Source organism: Miniopterus natalensis, chromosome X (assembly GCF_054644295.1).
Source record: "Miniopterus natalensis isolate mMinNat1 chromosome X, mMinNat1.hap1, whole genome shotgun sequence".
Classification (NCBI taxonomy): domain Eukaryota; kingdom Metazoa; phylum Chordata; class Mammalia; order Chiroptera; family Miniopteridae; genus Miniopterus; species Miniopterus natalensis.
In genome coordinates, this window is record NC_142103.1 from 65,543,839 (window position 1) to 65,568,086 (window position 24,248).

Below are 24,248 nucleotides of genomic sequence, written 5' to 3' on the forward strand. Positions count from 1 at the left end.
CCCTGTTATTTATTAGTAGGCATTCAATACATGTGCATGGAATTGATTTATGAGTTTCTCCTGAGGTAGGAACCCTCTAAGCCACAGATTTTGCTTAGGTGTGCTGCCACACAGGCAGCACTGAGGAGAAAACTAGACTGTGAGGAGCCTCCCAACCGAGGCTCATGGGAAAGGGATAGAGGAATCATAGAGATTGGGCCTGAAGAAGACTTGGAGACTTGGGGTGATATGTGTATTTGCAGAGGGCAGGAGCAGGGAACCACAGCCACCATCTTCAGATCTCTGACCCCCTCACTCAGTGATGTCATAATCACATTCTGTGAAGTTCTGATGATGGCAACCACAGGTTTAAGCTTCAGGCTTAGTGCTTCAGCTTGATAGGAGGAGCCTTTTCAGAAGCAGAGATGGAAATCGTTCCTCAGAATAAGCACAAACCTTTCATTCTTCGAAGTATGTACACAGAAATAGGAGACCCATGGGCAGGGTTGTGGCAGTGGGTAGGGAAAATGGGTCTTGAGGGGGGCTTCTGGACACCACTTACTGTAAAGTCTCTTCTGGCTGGGAGATACTCTTATTCTCTGGATTGGCCTTTGCACCTCTGTGTCTGAGAATGCTCTGTGTGCCTGGGTGTGAACATGTATGCTGCTTGTGTGACCCTCACCATCCACTCTGGGGCCCACCAAATAGGGCCTGGTGGGCTCTGAAGCTGACTAATCTGGTTCTTCCACCTTGGTGCCTGCCAACTGGTAAGTGCAGCTTCCCAGTGTGGCCAGGATACTGGGCAATGGCTGGATCAGAAAGAGATCCCTGTCCTGCCTGAGACTGCAATTTGCATCTCTGGCCTAGGAAGGCCTAACAACATGGAGGCTAGGGCTCTCTGGCAGAGAGGAGGTACTGGTCAGATCATATGTGGAGGCCTTGCTCCCCTTTGAGAAGGGCAAAGACAGGGGAGGAGGGAGAGGCTTGGGCAGGTTAGGTCTTGAGAACCTGGTCATAGAAGCTGGAGCTGTCTGGCTAGAGAAAAGACCTGGCCTGCCAAGAAACCTCTGAAGGGCAAGGGTTTGGATTGTGGGTAGGATGGTGATCCCAAAGTTCAGAGATTGCTCAAGATGGAAAAGACAGCCTGTAAGGTAGGTGGCAAGCTCCCTGTGAGTGAAGGTATGTGAGCAGAAGGTAGGCAACCATTAAGGTAGGTGGCCTTAAGATATCTGCTTTTCCGAGTCTGTAAAATGGGGATTTAGGAAAATGACTTCATACCTGCTAGCTCTGGTCAAAGCAGCACAGTTTTTGCCTTTTGGTCTCAGTAGGATCCTTAATGATGGAAACCTAGCAGTGCCAGCTTGCCCAGGCCTAGAGGAGTTGTCAAGAACTGGGTGGGGATGGGGAGGCAGTTGCTTTGTAAGGTCACCTCCCTCAAACACCTCAAATTCAGCCAGTTTCTGGAAACAGCACTTGTAAAACTCACCTTCTGATCTCATTTCTAAATATGGGAATTATAAATAGCTGGCTATCTTGGTGGTTCAAAGTGCTTTGGAAAGGGAACTTAGAACTGATGATGAGCCTCTTCCAAATTTCAACCCATAAAATGTGCACTTTTCCCTCACCCTTCCTTCATCCATTTTTTCTAGGAAGCTCAAAGAGGGAAAGGCCTTCCCATACTTTTCAACAGGGCTAATACTAGCATTTGTAGTGGGACATTTCTTCCTTTTGTGTGATTGCTCTGCCCAATGCAAGACATTTAACATCCCTGGCCATTCCTTCCTCTTACTAAATTCCAGCAATTCCAAAACAACTCCCAGTCATGGGGAATTTTCAAACATCCCTTAGAGGTGACATTGCCCCCCCCCCCCACTTTGAAAACCATTGCCTGAATCCCCTAAAAGAAGTGACTTGCTCAAGGCCATATCACTAGCCAGTGGCAAAGCTGAGAAGGCCAAGTAAAGTCAAATACTATTGCTTCATTCCAAGAACTTTTATTCTTCACCAGGGTGTATGTCAGGAGAGCAGAGGGAATGTGGGCCTGAACTGAGGCAGTGAAGAAGTGACTCCCTGAACACAGAACTACAATTTCTCACGGTTCCTCTGCTTTTGCCAAACTCCGTTTCCCTCCTCTAGCCCACCCAGTTCGCTCTTTCCGCAATTGCAGGCACAAACAGACTTTCTGGAAATTAGTGCAAAGAGCCTGGTGGAGCAGGATCATCAGGTCAGAGTCAGGTCCCTTTTGGGCGAGCCACTACTGAAACCCCAAGGTCTTGGCGGGCGAACAGCTGCATTCCACTGTCATCAAGGAGCGAGCTGCGGGAAAGGCCCCTGCTGCGGAGCCATGACTGGGCGGAAGTGGAGGACCGTCGAACCTCGCTGGTCGGCCCTCTGAGGTTTTCCCGGGGCTGCAGGCTGCCTGGGGGCCAGGGGCGGGAGGCGGGGGCGCCCAGGCCGCCGCGCGGTGGGAGCAAAGGGCGGCGCAGCCGGGCTTGACCTTGCCTTCCCACTCCAGAGGCCAAGGCCGAGGGGAATGGCAGGGCCACCTCTCCAAAGTCCTTTGAGATCCCAGCTCAGTTCGTGGAGGGGGCGCGGGGGATGGGAAAGCGAGAATATTACTCCTCTGTTATGCCTCTGCAGCCAGCACCGGCGGGTTGTCCTGTTTGAATGAATGATCCTAGCGGCAGTGCCCAATGGGCGCCCGCGACTGTTTAATATGCATGAGGACCGCAGCCAATGGCCGGGCAAGGAGGCTGTTTTAAACGGCGGAGCCCGCTGGCCAATCAGGCGGCTCTCGTGGAAGCAGCTAGCGCGAGGCTGGGCAAAGCTGAGCCTCGCGTCGTGCCCTGCGCTGCCCAGACTAGCGAACAATACAGGTACGTTTCTGCGGTCCGCGCCAGCCGCCGCCGCCGCCGCGTCCGCACAACTTTCCAGCTCGCGCTGCAGCCAGCGCGTCCCGCAGCCACCGCCTCCTGCCTATCCTCCCCGCACCCTTCTAGCCCCGTCCGTCTTCCTTCTACCTAGGCTACTGGGGAGGAAGAAGCAATCCAGGTGTTTGAACTTTCTAATGCTTCATTCCCAGCTCCCCGCTGTCTAGGCTGGGGTCCCCTCGCTGAGCCACCCTCGGCAACCGCTTCCCCCGGCGCCGTGCCGCGGGGCTCAGGCCCCCGGAGGCCAGATGTTGGGGCAGCTGCGGCGGCGGCGGCAGTGCTAGCTGAGGGTCGGCTGCGGGCTCTAGCGGCGCGCGTCTTGGCGCCGGGAGGCGGCATTCGGAAGGGGACAGGGTTCTCCCCAGCCCAGGACGGACGCCGCGGGGTACGGGCAGCCGGTGCCCGTGGGGGGCTGCGGCGCGGTCAAACTTCGCTGCTGGGATCTGGCGGGAGCCGTGCGGGCCCGCGTGCTGCACTGCTGCTTCTGCATTAACATGGCCGTCTTGGGAGCGCACGGAGGTCCGGGGGAGGGGGCGGGCCGGCCGCCCCCGCTCTTCGCCTGCTTGCTGGCCACCGCCGCTGCCGCTAACATGGCTGGCCCGTGATGGGCCCTGGCAAGGGGTGGACCAACGGGCTGGGCGGGCGGCAGGGCTCCCGAGCAGGCTCTGGCCTTGGTCCCGGCGCCGGAGGCCAGGGGTCTGGTGGTGTGGAGGGCCAGGGGCGCTGCCGCGGTCCCCAGCGCTGTTGAACGTCATGGCTGCACGGGCGCCTTTGTTATCCCGAGGAATGCGCCCCTCGCCGGGGAGGCGGGGGAATCCGGCCCCAGCAGCTCCGCGCCCCCAGAGGGCGGGGGGTGGGGGCCGGCGAGCAGGCAGAGTCTGGGGCGATGGCGGCGGTGGCGGGGCCCGGACCGCTTTGTTCGCCACCTCCGCCTGTGCCCACTGCTCGCGGATCAGCCATTTTAGCAAGCCGGGCTCAGAGGCACTGCAGGCGCCACCATCACTGCCACCGCTGCCGGCCAGGCTCCGCGCCTCCGGAGCACTGCCGCCACCGCTGCCCCTGGCCTCGAGCCTCCCTTGGGGGAGGCAATGGTGGATTTCAGGGGCACTTTCTTTCATCAGGAAGCTTTTGACAAAATGGAAGGTGAATTATGGGTGTCTAGGTGACCCAAGACCCAGCTGAGTCCGCCCGCCCACTGCCGACCTGAGGCTTTCCGGCATTCTGTCCTGCCCCACCCGCGTAGCCACTGTGGAGCCCTAATGCAGCCCCTGGGTCGGTCCCGGCAAAGGGGAGCGCTTTAGTGCTTTAGTTTCACATGATGACCTTGGGTGTGGGAAAAGGAAAAGATGGCGGGAAGCTGGGGGTGGGAAAGGGACTGTGACAAGCCATAGCTGCGTTTTTATTTGGAAACTTTGGAGAAAGTATTTCTGGCTGGATATGCATTCTGCTTTACAGATGATCATGACTGGCCCTTTTGGTATCCCCTGCCCCTTTAGATAATGACGAAGAGACAGGTTTGAACTAATAGTACAGGGGCATCTGCTTACTTGCTGTATCACCGTCCTTGTAAAAGCCATTTTTATAAGTCAAAATGCATCAACAATAGTGAAATATCAAATTTTACCTATTTTGATTTTACCTGCTTTGATCTTGGTTTTAGCAGTGGTGATAGTATTTTTGTTTCTAACATGGGAGTAAAACAGATGACCAACTAGCTTGGTTTCAAGCTTCTATCATCAGCCTGTACCGCCTACAAATGTATCCTCCCTACTTTCTGGTTGCAGTTTCCAAAACATAGCATTTCTGAATCGGAATGTAGCACTGAGCCACCCCACTTGGGTCGGTTCCATTTGGAGAACTTGATCGCTCTTGGAAAAGTAACTGGGAAACCTGGGTGCTTCATGCTGGTCAAAAGTTAAATGACAAGTGACAGTGAGGCTGATTTTCCCCCCTAGTCTGCCTTTGGCATTTTGAGGCAGGGGGACTTCCTAAGAGCAACCTCAATTTTAATTTTGTCCTTCCTTTGGTATATCTTGTAGTTCTATTCTATTCATTGCATTTGTTTTTCTTTGTTTCTCTTCCTTCTATCCGTAACAGTCAGGATGGCTAAAGGTGATCCCAAGAAGCCAAAGGGCAAGATGTCTGCTTATGCCTTCTTTGTGCAGACATGCAGAGAGGAACATAAGAAGAAAAACCCAGAAGTTCCAGTCAATTTTGCAGAATTTTCCAAGAAGTGCTCTGAGAGGTGGAAGGTATTTTTGTTTTGTGCCCTTCAAGCTAGTCTTAGTACTTTGGGGTCATTTACTTTTAGAGTAGCCCCAAGTGGCTGTTTTCTTCCTCTTAGACACATCTCACTTGTTTTTAGAATTTTGTATGTGTGCTTCTATTTTTTAAGACTCTACAAGTCTATTTTTTTTAAGACTCTACAGGTGTTTAAGGTTTTCATCCCCTTTTGCAAGTGGCTATAACAGCTGCCACTTTAATTATAGGACAACTGAAGAGGTATGTGTTCACTGCATTGAGGAATTTAACAGGTCCTATTCTTTGCAGACAATGTCGGGAAAAGAGAAATCTAAATTTGATGAGATGGCAAAAGCAGATAAAGTACGCTATGATCGGGAAATGAAAGATTATGGACCAGCTAAGGGAAGCAAGAAGAAGAAGGACCCAAATGCCCCCAAAAGGCCACCGTAAGTGACTATCAGATTCAGGACAACCTTGAAGAGTTTTCCTTCTGCTTGAAATATTTTTAAAAAGATACTTTACCTAAAAAAAATGTCAGTATACCTCTGCAAAATATTCTATACTTTGAGCTTGAGGTGTTGGTGAGCTGTGTGTGCCTGGTGGTTTCCTGTTGGCCTTTCCACTGGGAAGCAAGCAGCCTAGTTTGGGGTGTCAGCATCCTTAGGTACATTCTCTACCCCTTGCCCAGTAACAGAGACTGAGAAACCACCATATATTTCTAAAGCAGTGTAAAAATTCTAGAACCTGCAACTTTGAAATACTGTACATGGTATCACACATTTCTTCACTGTAGGGAAGAGTCATAGTGGTAGGAAGTATGGGCTCAGGAACATGGGATTTTGACTTAAGCTCAAATTTTTGAGGGTCCTCATGTAATTTATATAATTTTCTCCTTCAAGGTCTGGATTCTTCCTTTTCTGTTCAGAATTCCGTCCCAAGATCAAATCTACAAACCCTGGCATCTCTATTGGAGATGTGGCAAAGAAGCTGGGCGAGATGTGGAATAACTTAAGTGACAGTGAAAAACAGCCTTATAATAATAAGGCTGCAAAGCTGAAGGAGAAGTATGAGAAGGTGAGGTGGGTCAGAGTGTGTGCTCTGGACAGTGAGCAGTTAGCTGCCCTGGATATGAGGGTTTGTGGGGTGGAAAGTTGTTTTGCTGGGCTGAATAACTAGTTAGCAGAGCATATGAGGGCCCATCTACACTCAAGATCAGCTACATGTGCTGGTGTTCAGGCTTCTGATAGATCTTTGTATTAGGGATAACTTTAGGCGGGCTTAAAAAATTAGATAACATGGAATGCCACTGGCATAGACTGTGATAGTGCTATTAACTAGAGTTAAAGGCTACTTGATCACTCATTACCTTTTAAATTTGAATGGCTGAGAACCAAATTTGTATCAGGAAACAAATACTACAAATACCAGCTCTGTACTGTTTTGAATTCCAGCTTTTTTATTCTGATGCAGGCACAGCATGTTTTCACCCTGTGCTAAAAAAGCTGCAAGAGAGCTTGTCTCCTCGTTTGAAATGTGTCCCTGTTCTTTCCAGGATGTCGCTGACTATAAGTCTAAAGGAAAATTTGATGGTGCAAAGGGTCCTGCCAAAGTTGCCCGGAAAAAGGTAGAAGAGGAAGACGAAGAAGATGAGGAGGAAGAGGAAGAGGAGGAGGAGGAGGAGGAGGAGGAAGAGGATGAATAAAAAAACTGTTTATCTGTCTTCTTGTGAATACCTTAGTGTAGGGGAGCGCCGTAATTGACACAGCTCTTATTTGAGAGGTGTCTGTTACCCTCATTAGGATTAATTACACAATTGGATCATGATCATATGTAGTCTCTCAAAGTGCTCTAGAAATTGTCAGTGGTTTACATGAAGTGGCCATGGGTGTCCGGAGTACCCTGAAACTGTATCAAAGTTGTACATATTTCCAAACATTTTTAAAATGAAAAGGCTCTCGTGTTCTCCTCACTCGGTGCACTTTGCTGTTGGTGTGACAAGGCATTTAAAGATGTTTCTGGCATATTTTTTTTTTTAATCTCTAAGGTGGTGTTAAATATTTGGTTATTGGCTAGAAATCCTGAGTTATTAACTGTACATATCTATAGTTTGTAAAAAAAAAAAAAAAAAAAAAGAACAGCTGAGACAAGCTCTTGGTGCTCTTTGCTTGGCATTGAGGCTGTGGGGAAGATGCCTTTTGGCGAGGCCGTAGCTCAGGGCATGCACTGTGAGGCTGGACCTGTGGACACTGCAGTGGGCATCCATTTAGCTTCAGGTTGTCTTGTTTCTGTATATAGTGACATAGCATTCTGCCATTAGCTGTGGAAAAGGGGGTCAGCTGGCATGAGAAGTGTTTGGATCTTTTTTAGTTAAGTGTGGTAGTTTTAAATTGTTTTTAAACTGTACAACTCTTTCATTGTCAGCAAAGTGAAGAGGCAGTGCATCAATGAAAGTTCAAGAACCTTCTGTACTAAACACAATTTGCAACATTTTGTTATTTTTTGTATGTTTAGAATGCTGAAATGTTTTTGAAGCTAAATAAACAGTATTACATTTTTAAGCTGTTCTCTATTATAACAGTCTAAATTTCTGACTCATAGCAGTCTTAGTGGTAAAACAACCCACTCCATTGTATTTGGCAACTAGCTTCCCTGTAAATCTGGTAACTTAGAGTGGCCAGCTTAGGACGAGATGAAGAGGACAAGGGTGATTTTGTTTGTGTCTAAATGGCGTTAAGATGAAGTCTGAACTATTGAATGTAGGAGCTAAGATGACACAGGCCTTTAGAAGTGCAAGAAGGTGAGTAGTTAGGATTTAGGCTGACTACTACAAGGTTTAATTTTTTTTTTTTTTTCTTGCCTTCTGCCTCACCCCAACACTGGGGCCAAATTAAGTGCTAAGCAGCAAAAACATCTTCCTGAGGGCGTGTATGGTATATCAAACATTCAGGCTTCATTTTTCCTCTCCCTACCCAGAACATTTGTTCTGCTCAATAATTGAGGTCTTAAGCTGCTGCTTCTCTCTTGGACCCCAGTGAAGAGGGTAGAGGTAGGGAGTAGTATCCACTTAACCCCCTACTTCAAGAAACCAAACACCCCAAGGAAGTTTACTGGGGCATCTGTGCCGGCTCTGTGTTGGGGCACCTGCAAGGCAGGCTGACAGAATCAATTGTTTCTAAGCACTAACGCATCAGATGGAAAGTAGAATGGCCTACACATGATGTGAGCTTGCTCATTGGAAACATGGATTGCTGTTAAATATTCTTAAACTTGAAGAAGCTTGGTTTGTGTTTCAGTGATTATTTCATGTTGGTGGATGGTGTAATATTTTGTACAAGTTGGGGTGAGGGGTGATGGCCACAGTGGCAAAAAGGTGATACTAAGTATTTTGAGGGCTGATGTGTATATACATCTTAACTTGGCAGTAATGAAGGGTACTATGTTATGGGTGAGTGTTGCTATTGCTTAGCATTGACACTCAGATATGTATGTTTGAGACTGGGAAGCACTCGGGAGTATTTTAATGATACATTTTCATGCTTACTCAGGAGAAAGCAGCTTTCTGAAAATTGACTATTTGGAACCTTGCATGTCTGCAGACTGTCCTCACCCTGTCATGTCCTGAGTGGGTACAAGTCACGGTAATGATAGCCTGATCTCTGATCACTAACCTATATTTATAGCCATTCCTTCTCACATCAGAACTGTTTGCCCTAAATGTATTCTAGTTCTAGAAAACAACCACTAATTAAAAACCTCTTGGTCTTGAGGTTTGCCCGGAGGTACTTGTTCCAGGATTGCCCCTCCTGCTTCAGCCATGCCCTCATTGCATTCTTCCAGCCACCACTTGGCATTGTAGTCTGAAGCTGCTGCTGCCCAACACAATGTGCCATGCTAACATTGGGGAGCTGTGGGCAACCTCTTCACATATGGAAGAGAATTTCAGCTTGTCACAGAGAGATTTCTGCTAAGTGGTGCACTATCTGGTTGTAAATAGACATGTCAACTATGGAAGGGGGTAACTTTCGTTTGTGCTCCCACAGTAACTAAACGGAAGTAAGGAAGATGGTAAGTGATCTTTGATTAAGCAGACATTTAGTTCTAAAGAGACTTAAGGCCACTTGGCCCATTAACTTTGCAGCAAAACCACTACTCACCCCATCACAAAGTTGCTTGTCTAGATGGAATGATGCTCTGTAGCATCTCTGAGGTGTGACAAGTGGCGTGGTGTTACCACCTAAGGCTTAGGTTTAACTTGATTTCTGGGCCCACAGTAGGTGCTCTTACAATGACAACCTGTTACTTTTTTTTTTTTTTTTTTTTAATCTAAAGGACAGTACCTTTCTCTAATCACCTCTCTTCCAATTCCCTTACCCTGTTCTTGAATGGTATTTTATCCTTTGGAAAGAACATGGCTGTGATGTAGCAACTATTGTCTGTGTCTCCTGTGTGTCTCTTCGTGTCACAAATGTATTTGGGGATGTTGAATGCATTCATTTTCTGTAATAAAGCTTCTTAATCAGTCATCCCCAAAAGTAATCAGTGGGCTGTCTGCAATCTGTTTGAGATACTGAACCTCTGTATTTTGAGTTGATTATAATCAAGGTTTTAGAAATACAAGCTTTGCTGTAACCACAGATCCAAACTAACATTTAATGGAAAGATAACATCAAAAAGGGCAAGTGTTAAAGACTCTGAAGCCCTTAGGTCAACCCTTTAGACAGAGGGGTAAAGGGGGGAATTGGCTCTGGAGCTCTATGGTGGGAAAAATATGCAATTTGCAGGATGCTAAAGTGGCTGTGTATTTGAATTCAGTCAGCCTTGCCAACCAGGGCTTCCTAAGGCCAAGGGTTGGGGCTTATTTGGCTGACAGACAGCCCAACAGAGTTTTGGGTGAGAGAGCCCTGGGGTCCTCTTGCTGTTCTTCGGCCCTGGCTTGGTTTCCTGTGGGACCCAGGGCTACTTGGGAGGGAATTACTGGTGAGCCACTTTGGCAGCTCCAGACTTCCCTTCCTGCTTCAACCAGAGCAAGCTCCCACCCTGTTTTTTAACTTGAGCATCCTTCTAAGATTTTAACTTAAAAAAAGAAGCTGGGTCACCATATTGATAAGATAAAAAGAAAAAAAAACACATCATCTCAATGGATACATAAAAAGTATTTGGTTAAATCCAGTACACTTTCATGATAAAAACACTCAGAAAACAGACTGAAAAGGAACTTCCTCAAACTGATACAGAGCACCAAGGAAATCCTACAGCTAATACAATGAAACAAAGCTTTTCCCCTAAATTCAGGAATAAGAAGGATGCCTGCTTGTGTAACTTCTATTGTACTAGAGGTTCTAGCCAGGGAAATTAGGCAAGAAAAAGAAAAAGCATTCAGCCTTGGTGTGGTAGCTCAGTTGGTTAGAGCATCGTCTCTATACACCAAGATTGTCTGTTTGATCTCCAGTCAGAGCACATGCAAGAATCAACCAATGAATGCATAAATAAGTGGAACAACAAATCAATGTTTCTCTCTCTCTCTCTAAAATCAACAAATAAAAATTTAAAATACTATTTAAAGAGAAAAATCAGACTGGAAATGAAGGAATAAAGCTATGCCTATTTGTGGATGACATGATCTTATATATAGACAATCTTAAGAAATTTCTAAATAAAACTCAAATACAGCAAAGTTACAGTATACAAGATCAATAAAGAAAATTTATTGTTTCTGTACATTAACAATGAACAATTTAAAATGGAACTAAATTCATTTACAATAACATCAAAAAAAAAAAAAAACTTGGTAATAAACTTAACCAAAAAAGTGCAAAACTTATATGGGGAAAACTACAAAATGTTGAAAGACGTGTTAAAAACCTAAAGAAATAGACATGTCATGTTCGTGGGCTGGAAGACAATATTGTTAAGATGGCAATGCTCCCAAAATTGATCTAAACATTCAATGTAATCCCTATCAGAATCCCAGCTGGCTTTTTTAAAGAAGCTGACAAGACCATTCTAAAATTCATATGGAAATTCAAGGAACTCAGGATAGCCAGAACAATTTTGAAAAAGGACAAAGTTGGAGGACTCAGACTTCTCAATTTCAAACTTACTACAAAGCTCTAATAATCAAAACAATGTACTGGCTTAAGAACAGAACAGACAGACCAATTGAGAGTTCAGAAATAAACACATCTATGGCCAATTGATTTTCAACAAGGGTACCAATATCATTGAATGGGGAAAAGAATAGTATTTTAAACAAATGGTATTCACATACAAAGGAATGAATTTCAACCCCTACCACACACCACATACAAAAAAATAATAATTTAAAATGGATTAAAGACCCAAATGTAAGAGCTAAAACTATAAAACTCTTTGTAGGAGACAGGTGAAAACCTTTGTGACCTTGGACTTGGCAATGGTTTCTTAGGATGCCAAAAGCACAAAGCAACTGAAGAAAACATTAAATAAATTGAACCCTATCAAATTTTAAAAAATCTTTTGTGCTTCAAACAATACCACCAAGAAAGTGAAAAGAAAACCTACCAATGTGAGAAAATATTTGCAAATCATATCATAAGAATTTAGTATTAAAATATATAAGGAACTATTACAACTCAATAATAAAAAGTAAAAAAAAAAAAAAACAACCCAGTATAAAAATGGCCAAAAGAACTAAATAGATGTTTCTCCAAAGTTTACCAATAAGCACATCAGAAGATTCTCTGCATCATTAGCCATCAAGAAAATACAAATCAAAACTATAATGTGATACCACTTCACTCCCACTAGCATGACTATAACATAAAAAAGAAAAAGGGATGTAGAGCAGCTAGAATCCTTATACAAGGCTAGTGGGAATATGAAATAGTGCAGTCTCTGTGGAAAATAGTATGGTCCCTTAAGTTAAACATAGAATATGAACATAGACTATGACCCAGTGATTCCACTCTTAAGTATACACCCAAAGAACTAGAAACAGGTATTCAAATAAATACTTGTACATGAATGTTCCTAGCAGCATTATTCATAATAGTTAAAAAGTGGAAACAAGACAAATGCCCATCAAGTGATGAATGGATAAAATATTGTCTATCCATACAAGGCAATATTATTTAGCCATGAAAAGGAATGAAGTGCCGCTGACCCATACTACCTAAGACTGGGAGTCAGTGGTGGGGTGGGCGGGATGAGGAGTGACTGTTAATAGGTATGAGGTTTCTGTTTGGGAAAATGAACGTGTTCCAAAATTAGACAGTGGTGATCATTGTACACCTCTGTGAATATAGTAAAAAGTGAATAATTTAAATGGGTGAATATTATGAAATGTGAATTATATCTCAATAAAACTTTTGAAAATAAATGGTAGGAAAAGTCCAGCATAGAGGGAAATATTTAAGCACAGAAGGAGAATATTCAATTGATGGGCCAAGCTCCCCTGGGCAGAGAGAGGAAATGGATCCAGAGCAAACCTGAAGGAATTGGCCTTTTACAGAAGCGAAGATACGAGAGTTGTCAGTGGCAATTTTACTTTCCTGATCAGTTTATGGTGGGAGGAGCAGAGAGGAATGGTGCAGTTTAAAGCCAGTCTGGCTAGTGTACAATTAAGGCAGAAGTAGATTTTGAAGTGGGAGTAGTCAGTACAGTCACATGCTACTGAGACTTCAGGCAATGTAGTGATAGCAAGGTGTTTTTGCCCTTGATAGCATAGGAAGCCTGATTGGCCTTCTGACAGCTGGTTCAAGGAGATGAAGACCTGACTCTTGTGTGAGGGGTTTGGGGAAGTAGACCTAGGGGCGAGAGGAGAAATGGGGTAAGGAGGAGAAGTAGGGTAAGAAGTGGGAGGAGAAATGGGATAAGGAGCAGAATCAGAGTGGGTTCTTTGTTTGTTGTTGATTTTGTTTTTAAGATAAGAGAGACATGATGGATTATGATCCATGATGACACTACCTGTATATCGACAAGCTAGGTCTCTCCCCTGAGCTCCAGACCTGTAGATCCAATTGTCTCTTTGACAAGCCACTTGGATGACCCTCAGGCACCTTGAACTTCATGTATTCAAAGGTAAGATCATTATTTCCCCCCAGGTTTGTTTTCTCCAGCCTTCAATCTGGAACTCCACTCAGGCTCCTTTTCTCACCCTCTGGTCAATCATTTCCCAAATCCTGCCAATTGTATTTTGTAAAATATCTTGGCTCCACCCCTGCTGTCAGTATAGGTGGATCTTTTGTCTCCAAATTATCCCATTCTCTCTCTTTCTTTTAAATTTATTTTTGTTATTATCATTATTTTTTAACCCTCACCCAATGATATTTTTCCATTGATTCTTAGAGAGAATGGAAGGGAGAGAGGAAGGGGAGAAAGTGTAAGAGAAACATCGATGTGAGAGAGACACATTGATTGGTTGCCTCCTGCACATGCCCCAACCTGGAAATAGAACCCTCAAGCCTTCAGTCCACGGGCTAATGCTCTAACCACTGAGAAAAACCTGCCAGGGTTAACCCATTCTCTCTTAAGGTTAGATTAGAATTTGCAATTTCAGGCTTTTGCTCATCAATTTCCATCCAGGGGAATCTCCAACTCTCAGGTCCTGGTTGGATCTGTCTGTAGTAGTACCGTTGGAGCTGGAGTGTTAGAGCTGGAGACATGCTGTAGGTCAGGTCCTTACTCTCTTTTGTCTGGATGAATGTAACAGCTTCCCAAATGACTTCCCTGTTTTCCCTCTTACCCTGACTCTATCTCCAGACCTAGTATAGTTACTGAAGTATAGTTGGTACTCAATTGCTCAATACATATTCATTGAATAAATAAATGGATAAATGAATGAATTAGTAGGGACAGATCAGGGGGAAATGTCAGCAGTGGTTTACCTTGTAGGCCATCCTAAGAATTTTGAACTTTCCTAAGGTCAATGGCAAGCATTTAAGAATTTTCATCTGTTGGTGTTTGGGGACTGGTGGATGGTGATATAATCAGGTACATATTATAATTAAATTACAGCAGCCTCTGTGAGAAGAATAGATTAGAAGACACAGGGAAGGGCAAGAATGGAAGCAGGGTGTTAGGATAAGCATACTGGTACAAAGAGCAACACAAAAAAAGGTTTACACCTCACTGACATTACAGTCTAATCGGAAGGCAGGCAGCCTTCCATATTGTGACCCAGGGATCCCTGAGCCTTCTATTTTGTGGTGCTACCATGTTCAATCCATGACCTCCATGTCACTGCAGATTAGGCTTTAGTAGGAGGTCTGGAAGTGGCATTCCATCACTGTTGCCCACATTCCATTGTTTCCAACTTAACTGCAAGACCTGTGAGTGATGTGCTCATTCTGGGGGCCCAGGGAGAAAATGAAATGGATTTGTGAACACATGGAATTTTCTCTGCCATCCAGGGAGATTGGATAGAGGTGGTTACAGGAGTCTATCTGAATAAGAGATGCTGGCGGCTTGCATAAGAATGGTGGTGATCACGGTAGAAAAAAGTAGTAGAATTCAAGAGATACTTAGGGTTGCTGGGACTTGGTGGGGAATTGGATGTGAGGGATTAGGAAAAGGGAGCAACTGAGTCTACATCTCTTATTTGGGGCACTGGAGATATGAAAGAGCCTTCAGAAAGACAGACTCCTGAGGAGAAGAAAGTTTGAGAGGGAATCATTTCAAGGCTTAGCAGTGTTGAGAAAGGTAACAGGTTCAGGTTCAGATTTCCAAACAAAGGAAAGTTTGTAACTTGGAATCACAGACCATTCATGTTATCAGCCTAAGTCTTTTTCTTTCAGGACAAGTCTGGAATTTGCATTTTTTCAGGCTTTTTTTCATTGGTTTCCCTCCAGGGAAATCTCCAGCTCTGACATCCTGGTAGACTCTGTCTGTTATGGTATGATCTTACTACAGTGCCAGAGCCAGCAAATTACCTGGGAAGGAAACTAAATCCCTTGGGCAGGAAGGGATTTCCCCTTTCCACACTTACACTTCTAAATGTTTTTAAACTGGAAGCATTTGAGAAAAATCTCAAAGAACCTTCTTATTATTGGCCTCAGGCCACAGTTGGTTTTTTCAGTCCACATAGGAAACATAAGATGCACATTTTCCTGGGTTGTGTATTTTGTTCTACACCTCTGGTGGGTTTTTGTTTTAAAAGTCTTCTGGAAGCATGCCAGTGCTGATGCTGTGGCAATGTTGATTGCAACATTTGACAGTTCCCATTGCAAAATGTGTAGAACATATGATGCTTTTGTCCTTTCTCCAAACCCTCAGTCATGTATATGAAAAAAGGGCTGATATTTCAGTGATGAAACATTAGCAGAAGGCTGAAATATGTCACTTAAAAATATTGGGCTAGCCATGATTTTTTAAATCTTTTTATACTAGAACTGCTTTTTTTTTAAACCTCAGCTGAGGATATTTTTTCCATTGCTTTTCAAAGAGAGTGGAAGGGGGGAGAGAGAGAGAGAGAGAGAGAGAGAGAGAGAGAGAGAGAGAGAGAGAGAGAGAGAGAATCATCAGTGTGAGAGAGACACATTGATTGGTTGCCTCCTGTACATGCCCCAACCAAGGCCAGGAATTGAGCCTGCAACTGAGGTACATGCCCTTGGCAGGAATTGAACCAGGGACCCTTCAGTCCACAGGCCGACACTCTAACCACTGAGCAAATCGGCTAGGGCTGAAGCTGCTTTTAACTTCTATATCAAGAAACTCCCTTCTGCATGTATTTAATTTATCAAATAAAAGCAGCTGATTAAGGAGCATAACTCCCAAAGTTTCTACCTTGACCTAGCTATTAAAGAGCATCTTCAGGCTAAGAGGCCACACAAGATTGTAAGGGAACATCAAATAACTAGCTCAGTGCCTGTAATGCAAGAAAAGAACAAATATTAATTCCTCTTTCTTGTGCTGCTCATCCCCTCCCAACTCCAGGAATGAGAAAGTCTAGGTTCTAGAGGAGCTAAGTGGCTTGTCTTAGGTTGCACAGATCATGGTGGAGCTAAGATTCAAATTGATGTCTGTTGACTCCAAAGTCTTTGCTATTACTTACCCTGCCTACAGAGAATACATACTATGTGACAAGTATCCCACTAGAAGCTGAGGATATGGAAATCATGGCATTATACAGCATGATCCTGGCCCTCAAGTTGTTCATCGACTGCTGCATAGTTAAGTGAACAGGTAATTAAAATATAGTAACTGTACTAATAGAAGTCAGAAGGGGACACCTTGGGAGAAAAAGAGAGCAATTTATGCAGTGCCCAATTAGAGAAGTCTTCCTGGAAGAGGAGATGCTTGAGCTATTTGTTAAAGGCAGAGGAATAAGCTGAATGAAGAGGGATGGGAAGAGGAAACAGCATACACAAAAGCATAGAAAGGAGAAGCAGCATGGTGTGTACTGGGAAATAGCAAGCAGTTTCTTTAATGGGAAGTATATTAGTTATTTATTGCTGCATAACAAATTATTCCAAACTCCAATGGCTTAAAATATAACAACATTTATTATCTCACAGCTCTTTGGGTCAAGAATCCAGACCACTTAACTGGATCCCCTGGTTCAAGGCCTTGGCAAAGGTTGCAGTCATTTGATGTCTTGTATGGAAGAAGATCTTTTTCAGGATCACTCACATGATTGCAGGTAGTGTTTAGTTTCTCACTGTCTGTTGATTGGAAGCTGTCCTCAGTTCCTGGTTACATGGGGCTCTCCATAGGGCACCTCACAACATGGCAGCTTGATTCATTGAGGGAGAGGAAATGAGGAGAGAGTGTGTGAGAGCAAGATGGAAGTCACAGTTTCTTTGGAACCTAATGTCAGAAGTGAAATTCCATCACTTTTGCCATATGCTACTCATTAGAAACAAGTTACTAGGCCCAGCCCTCACTCAAGAGGAGGGGATTACACAAGGGCATTACATACATGGGGATCATTAGAACCAAATCAGAAAATTTTAGTTGTAATTAATTTATAAAATGTACCATTTTATATCAGTCTTTTAAGGCCTTTTTTCACATAAAATTAAATCACAAAGTTCATGTATATTGTTTGTGCTGCTTCAGTTCATTCATTATGACTGCCATATTCCATTGTGTATATGTACCATAGATTGTTTCTTTTCTTCCATGGATGGGCATTTGAATTGCCTTGGGGTGAGGAAGGGGAGGTGGAGGTAAATAGAGAATGACTATAATGGGGTTTTCAAGGGAAGGGTTATTAAAATGTTCTCAGTTTAGATGGTGGTGATGATGAACAACTCTCTATACTAAAAACATCAAATTATTCATGTTTAAATGGGTGAATTGTATGGCATGTGCATTGTATTTCAATAAAGTTCTTATAAAAATTCTGTGGCAATGAATTTGAAAATGTAGACAAAACAATTCCTAGCAGAATATAAAATAACAATACTTACCCAAGAAAAACTAGAAAACTTAAAGACGAATGTATTAGCCAATAAGAAAATGCAAATTAAAACTACAATGAGATACCACTGCACACCGACCAGAATGGCTAATATGAAAAAAACAGACAGCACCACATGTTGGTGAGGATGTAGAGCATGTGGCGCTCTCATGCACTGCTGGTGAGAGTATAGATTGGTAGATCCATTTTGAAAAACTGCTTAGAAAGATTTATTAAAACTAAACATTTGCTATATTTGAAAGTTGTTTAGAATTCTCATCAAGGTTGAGCATCAACCTATGATCCAGTAGATCACAGTTCGATTCCAGGTCAGGGCACATGCCCGGGTAGCAGGCTCGGTCCCTGGTAAGGGAAGTGCAGGAGGTGGCTGGTCAATGACTTTCTCATTGATGATGTTTCTATCTCTTTCTCCCTCTCCCTTCCTTTCTCCAAAATCAATAAAGATATATGAAAAAAAAAAGGAAAAATTTTGTTTTCTTTTTTTGTATCTGAAATGATGGATGTTAACTAAACTTATTGTGGTAATCATTTCACAGTCTATGTAAGTCAAGTTATTATGTTGTACACCTTAAACTTACACAGTGTGTATGTCACTTGTATCTCAATAAAACTGGGAAAATGAATAAATATTAATTGCACAAAAATCCCACTAAACATTTGCATACCCCACAATGTAGTAATTACACTCCTAGGTGTGTATACCAATAGAAAGAGTCCCATACCCACAAGTTACGAACAAGGCACTGTTTGTAATAGCCCAATACTAAAAACAACACAAATGCTTATCAACAGTAGAAAGGGAAAATTAATTGTGGAATACTGTGCAATAATGAAAAATAATAAAATATAGACATATGCCATAACATGGGTGAATATTGCAGACATAATATTGAATGAAAAAAACTCAGCCACAAAAAGAATTCATATTGAATGATTCCATTTGTATGAAGCTCAAAACAGGCAAAAATAATGGATATTCCTGGGAGTGAGGTACTGACTGGGAAGAGGAATGAAGGAATATTTTGGGGTGCTGGAAACACTCTGTGTCTTGATCTAAACGGTGGATATGTGGGTGTATACATATATAAAAATGCATCTACATGTATAGTTAAGATTAACAGACTTTATCCACTTTATTATATGGTCATTTACTCCTTAATTAAAAAGTTATAGTCTTATGGTCATGGGGTTGTAAAGTACAGCATAGAGATTATAGCCAATAATATTGTAATAACAATGTATGGTGTTAGATGGTGTACTAAACTTATTGGGGTGATCACTTTGTAAGTTATATAAATGTCTAACCACTATGTTGTATGCTGGAAACTGACATAATACTCTACGTCAAATGTAAATGAAAAATAAATTGAAAAAAAGTGAAATATTTTTGAAGGAAAAAGATGTGCATTATTTCTGATAATGGGAGACTAGGTAATTTGAACTAACCCTCCTATTGAAAAACTGTACAAAATATTTTTTAAAATCACTTTAAAAGCATCAATGAGCTAACTAGATAGTGAGAGAGAGAGGAAAAAAATGAGCCAAGATCAGAGAGACAAGGGAATCCAGAGAGGTGAGCCTGGCACTTGAATTTGTTTTTTGGCCTGGAATGTTACAGGTTTGCTGACCTAGAAGCAGCAGCTGAAGGCTTAGCACAGCCACAGTCCAGACTCCACTGAGAGAGTATATGGACACTTGATCTATGACAAATGTTTTCACCATGTTAAGACTGAGAGAATCACATAAAAAGGTGAAATTAAAGCCCTTCTTGACACCATGCACAAAAACAAATTCTGGGTGGATTGTAGGCCTGAGGCTAAAAGATAAAACAATAACACTTTTTGAAGGTAATATTGGAGAATGTCTTTATAAAATAGGGTAGGGAAAGACTTTTTAATCAAGACACACAAAATAAGCACTAACCATGGAAGGCATAAATTACATTACAATAAAATCAAGATCTTCTGTTTATCAAGATACATTACCATCAAAAGACATAAATAAGCAAGCCACAGAGTGGGAGAAGATATATAACTGCAAATGTCTTGCATCCAGAATATATAAAGAACATCTATAAATTAATAAGAAAGCTGTGGTACATTTACACCGTGGAATACTATGCAGCTGTAAAAGAGAAGGGTCTTTTATCCTTTGGGACAACATGGAGGGAACTAGAAAGTGTTATGCTAAGTGAAATAAGCCAGTCAAGTACCACATGATCTCACTTATATATGGAATATAATAAACAAAATAAACTGATGAACAAAGTGGATCCAGAGACATAGAAGCATGGAACAGAGTGAGGGATCTCAGAGGGAAGGTGGAGATGGGGGAGTGGGTGGGGAGAGATTAATCAAAGAACTTATATGTTTATAAGCATAACCCATGGACACAGACACTGGTCTGGGGAAGGCCTGGGGGTAGGGTTGGATGCGGGGTGGAGGGGACCAATGGAAGCAAAAAGGGAACATCTGTAATATTTTCAACAATAAAGATAAAGAAACTTTAAAAAAGAAAGAAAAAGTCAGTCCAGCCAGTGTGGCTCAGCGGTTGATCATTGACCTATGATCCAGGAGATCAAGGTTTGATTCCCAGTGAGGGCACATGCCCAGGTTTTGGGCTCGATCCTCAGCAGGGGACATGCAGGAGACAGCTGATCAATGACTCTCTCTCATCATTGATATTTCTACCTCTCTCTCCCTCTACCTTCATCTCTCTGAAATCAATAAAAATATATTATAAAAAAGAAAAAGACAGACAACCCTGCAGAAAAATGTGCAAAAGATTTAAATAATTGCTTCCCAAAAGAAGATATCTAATGACCAAAAAGCATATGAAAAGGGACTCAGTCTCATTAGTAAAAATGAAAATGAAACCTTTAATCACAATGAGATGCCATCAGATACTCATCAGAGTGGCTAAAATGAACAAGTCTGACAATTCTAAGCACTGAAGAAGATGTGGAGCAAGGTGAGCTCATGAGCTGCTCATGGGAGTTTTTTGTTGGTATGACCACTTTGAAACATGGTTTAGCATTATTTAGCAAATTAAGTGTGCACTCTACAGAAAGGCAGGCATGTAAGGCCCAGGAAACACATTCAGAGCAGCACTGTTTGTAACCGGCACAAAGTGGAAACTACCCAAACGTCCACCTATAGCAAAATAAAGAATTTATGATATATTCATACAATGGAAATGAATGAACTTCAGATATCCACAGCAACATGGATGAATCCCACAGACATTGTGCTGAGTGAAAGAAGCTCAATGATTCCATTTATACAAAATTTATAAACCGGCAAAAGTAAACTTTATTGTTTCTAGATGTACACTCAACTATAAAGAAAGCAAGGAGTGGACACTCTAAAAGTCAAAACAGTGTTTATCCTTGGTGAGGTATGAAGAACATTGTTACCATGAGGGGTGTTATGGGCTGAGTTGCATCCCACCCTCAAGTGCATATGTTGAAGTCCTTACCATCAGAACCTCAGAGTGGTACCATATTTAGAGTTAGGTCTTTAAGAGGTGATTAAATTAAAATGAGGTCATTAGTATGCGTCTGCATCCAATCTGACTGGTGTCCTTATAAGAAGAGGAGGTTAGGACACAGACACACACAGAGGGAAGACCATGAGAAGACACAGGGAGGAGATGATCATCTACAAGCCATTTCTGAGAGAGGCCTCAGAAGGAATTGAACCTGCCAACGCCTTGATCTCAGACTTCTGGCCTCCAGAATTGTGAAATAATACATTTCTGTTGTTTTGGCCACCCAGGCTATGGTACTTTGTTATGGAAGCCCAAGCAGACAAGGGGCCATTTGTGAGGACTTCTGGGTACTTCCAATTTTCTATTTCTTGGCTAAGATGATAATTGCATAAGCATTTGCTTTACCATAATTGTTAGGTTTGTATTTAAGTTTTATTTACTTTTCTGTACATGTATTATATTTCACAATAAAACAACAAACCAAAAAAGAATGGCTTGTCCTGGGCAGAAAAAGAGCCTTTTGCTTTCATTGAATCTTCATACCAATCCTGTTATAAAGACCTCGAGAGGACTCTTTCCTTTTTGTAAGCAGCTTTATTGATATATAATTAACATAGCATACAATTCACCCCTTTAAATTGTACAATTCAATGGTTTTTAGTATTTGTACAGAGTTGTGCAGCCACCATCATAGTTAATTTTAGAATATTTTCATCACTTAAACACACCTTGTACCCTTCAGCTACCATCCCCTATCCACACCAGCCCTGGAAACTATTAATCAACTTTCTGTCTCTATAGTCCTACCTATTCTGGACATTTCATATAAATTAAATCATGTAGCATGTGATGTTTTATGTCTGACTTCTTTCACTTAGCATGTTTCTAGGGTTCATTCATGTTGCAGTGTATATCAGCACTTTATTCCCTTTTATGACTATAGATAAGCCACATCATGTTTATCCACTTATCAGTTGATGGACATTTGGGCTGTCTCCAAGTTTTGACTATTATCAATAATGCTACTATGATTATTCATGTACAAGTTTTTCTGCAGACACATGTTTTCAGCTCTCTTGGATATATACCTAGAAGTGGAATTGCTGAGTCATGGGTTTGATCTGCATTTCCCTAATGATATTGAACATTGTTTCATGTGCTTATTGGCAAGGATTGCTCACTCCATTTTCCCAATGAAGAAATCAAGCCTCAGAAAAGCTAAGCGACTCATCCCATGCCATACAGTCCAAGGCTCCCTTTTTTCCCCAATGCATCTCTGCCATCTCCATGGAAGGCAAGATCCTCCCAGCAGGTAAGCATGAAGGTCAGCCCTAGTTCTTCTTAGCAGCCTGCCCTGGCCCCACCCTGCAACTTTAGGTTTGCCTGGGTCAGTTTCTGTTGCTGCCACCAAACCCCTAAAATCTTATTGGGTCTGCTGGCATCACCTTACAGCATCTGCCTTGTTTGTTCCATCTAAGGCCTTCTTCTTGATGCCCAAGACTTTCCTATAGAGGGGATCGTTGCTTTACCCAAACCAGATCCATGAGCAACCTGGTTTAGCAAACAGACAGAGAATCCCAGAATGTCAGGGCTGGCAGTGCTGTGTGAGAGCAAGTCCAAACCCTTATCATTCAGAGGGGGAAACAGATTCTTAGAAGGCAGGGAGCTGTCTGAAGTCTTACAAACAGTGGTGAGGTTGTGGACAGGGCAGAACTATTCCTGCTGTGCACATGATGGAAAAAATAGGAGAACATTCTTTTATACTCTTCTCAAGCAAGAGAGCATGCAACAGCGCTGCCTTGAGGGGGAAGGGCAAATCCCTGCTGGCTGTTGCTCAGCATAAAATGAAGCCAGAGCTCCGTGTTGCTGGGCAGACAGGGTGCAGCCACTGAAAGGTGGATTTGACCAGCTGCCCAAATCTGGTAGAGTGAGGTCTTCTGCCCTGGTGACAGGTTAAACGCAGTCACTTGGGAAAGGAAAAGATAAATGGATTTCCCTCCAGTCCCTTTGACCTCTGCAAACCAGGTGCAAAGTATGCTTAGACCTAGTGGAGTTGCTGAAGGAAGGAGAGAATAATAGGTCTTTTCTTTTACAGTTTTATAATCTTCGGCCTTCATCAGGCCCACTTGTTTCCTCAAACCCAGTCTCACTGAGGCCAGTGGGAGTGAAAAGTCTGGTGTCTGCTGGGAATCCCCGTACCCTTGCCTGACCCAGTAATGTTCATGTTTTCCTTAGAGGATTGGGCTGTTGGGGCTAAGATCCAATCTTCAGGCCCCAGTTCCATGAATGTCATTTCTCTTTCTAGAATGCAAGAAGGCCTGTGGTGCTGAGGAAGTGCCCTGGACTGGAAGACATAATCCTGGATTTTACCCTTAACTTCTCCACTAACTCACTATGTCACTATGTGTACACACTTTTCTGAGCCTGAGTTTTCTCATCTTTAATATGGAGTTAAGAACAACACTATCATACCTTCCTCACCAGAGAATTATGAAGATGAAATCAGATTCTGTATCTTTTATTTTTTATTGTTCAAACTATTACAGATATCCCCTTTCTCCCCACTGACCCCTTTCCACCCCCTCCCCACGCCCCTCCCCAGTGCCTCACCACACTATTGTCTGTGTCCATGGGTTATGCATATATGCATATGAATTATTTGGTTAATCTCTCTCCACTCCCAGCTTCCCTCTGAGACTCATCAGTCGGATCCATGCTTCCATGTCACTGAATCTATTTTGTTCACCAGTTTATTAAGTTCTTTAGATTCCACATATAAGTTCTTTAGATTCTATATCATGTGATGTTTGTATTTCTCTGCCTGGCTTATTTCACTTAGCATAATACTCTTCAGGTCCATCCATACTGTCCCAAAGGATATGATATCCTTCATCTTTACAGCTTCTTTTCCACGGTGTAAATGTCCTACCGCTTTTTTACCCACTCATTTACTGATGGATACTTGGGCTGTTTCCAGATCTTAGCCATTGTAAATTGCTCTTCTCTTAGGGGTGGATATATTCTTTTTGATTGGTGTTTCAGGATTCTTAAGATATATTCTTAGAAGTGGGACCAGTGGGTCAAAAGGCAGTTCCATTTTTAATTTTTTGAGGAACCTCCATACTGTTTTCCATAGTGGCTGCACCAGTCTGCATTCCCACCAGCAGTGTACCATGGTTCCCCTTTCTCCACATCCTCACCAGCAC

At 42.8% G+C, this 24,248-nt stretch overlaps 1 protein-coding gene across 2 annotated transcripts; it reads left to right on the forward strand.

The window, feature by feature from the left end:
• The first annotated feature begins 2,773 nt into the window (after positions 1-2,773).
• On the forward strand, positions 2,774-9,689 carry HMGB3 (high mobility group box 3). Of its 2 annotated transcripts, none has more exons than XM_016215821.2 (5): positions 2,774-2,855; positions 5,007-5,161; positions 5,460-5,599; positions 6,053-6,227; positions 6,706-9,689. In XM_016215821.2, exons 2-5 carry the CDS (start codon positions 5,012-5,014, stop codon positions 6,853-6,855), a joined length of 615 nt encoding a protein of 204 aa, XP_016071307.1. In that variant the 5' UTR covers positions 2,774-2,855; positions 5,007-5,011; the 3' UTR covers positions 6,856-9,689. The 2 variants fall into 2 exon arrangements, with proteins under 2 accessions (XP_016071307.1, XP_016071308.1); XM_016215822.2 differs by lacking the exon at positions 2,774-2,855 and adding an exon at positions 2,930-3,030.
• The last annotated feature ends 14,559 nt before the right edge of the window (positions 9,690-24,248 follow it).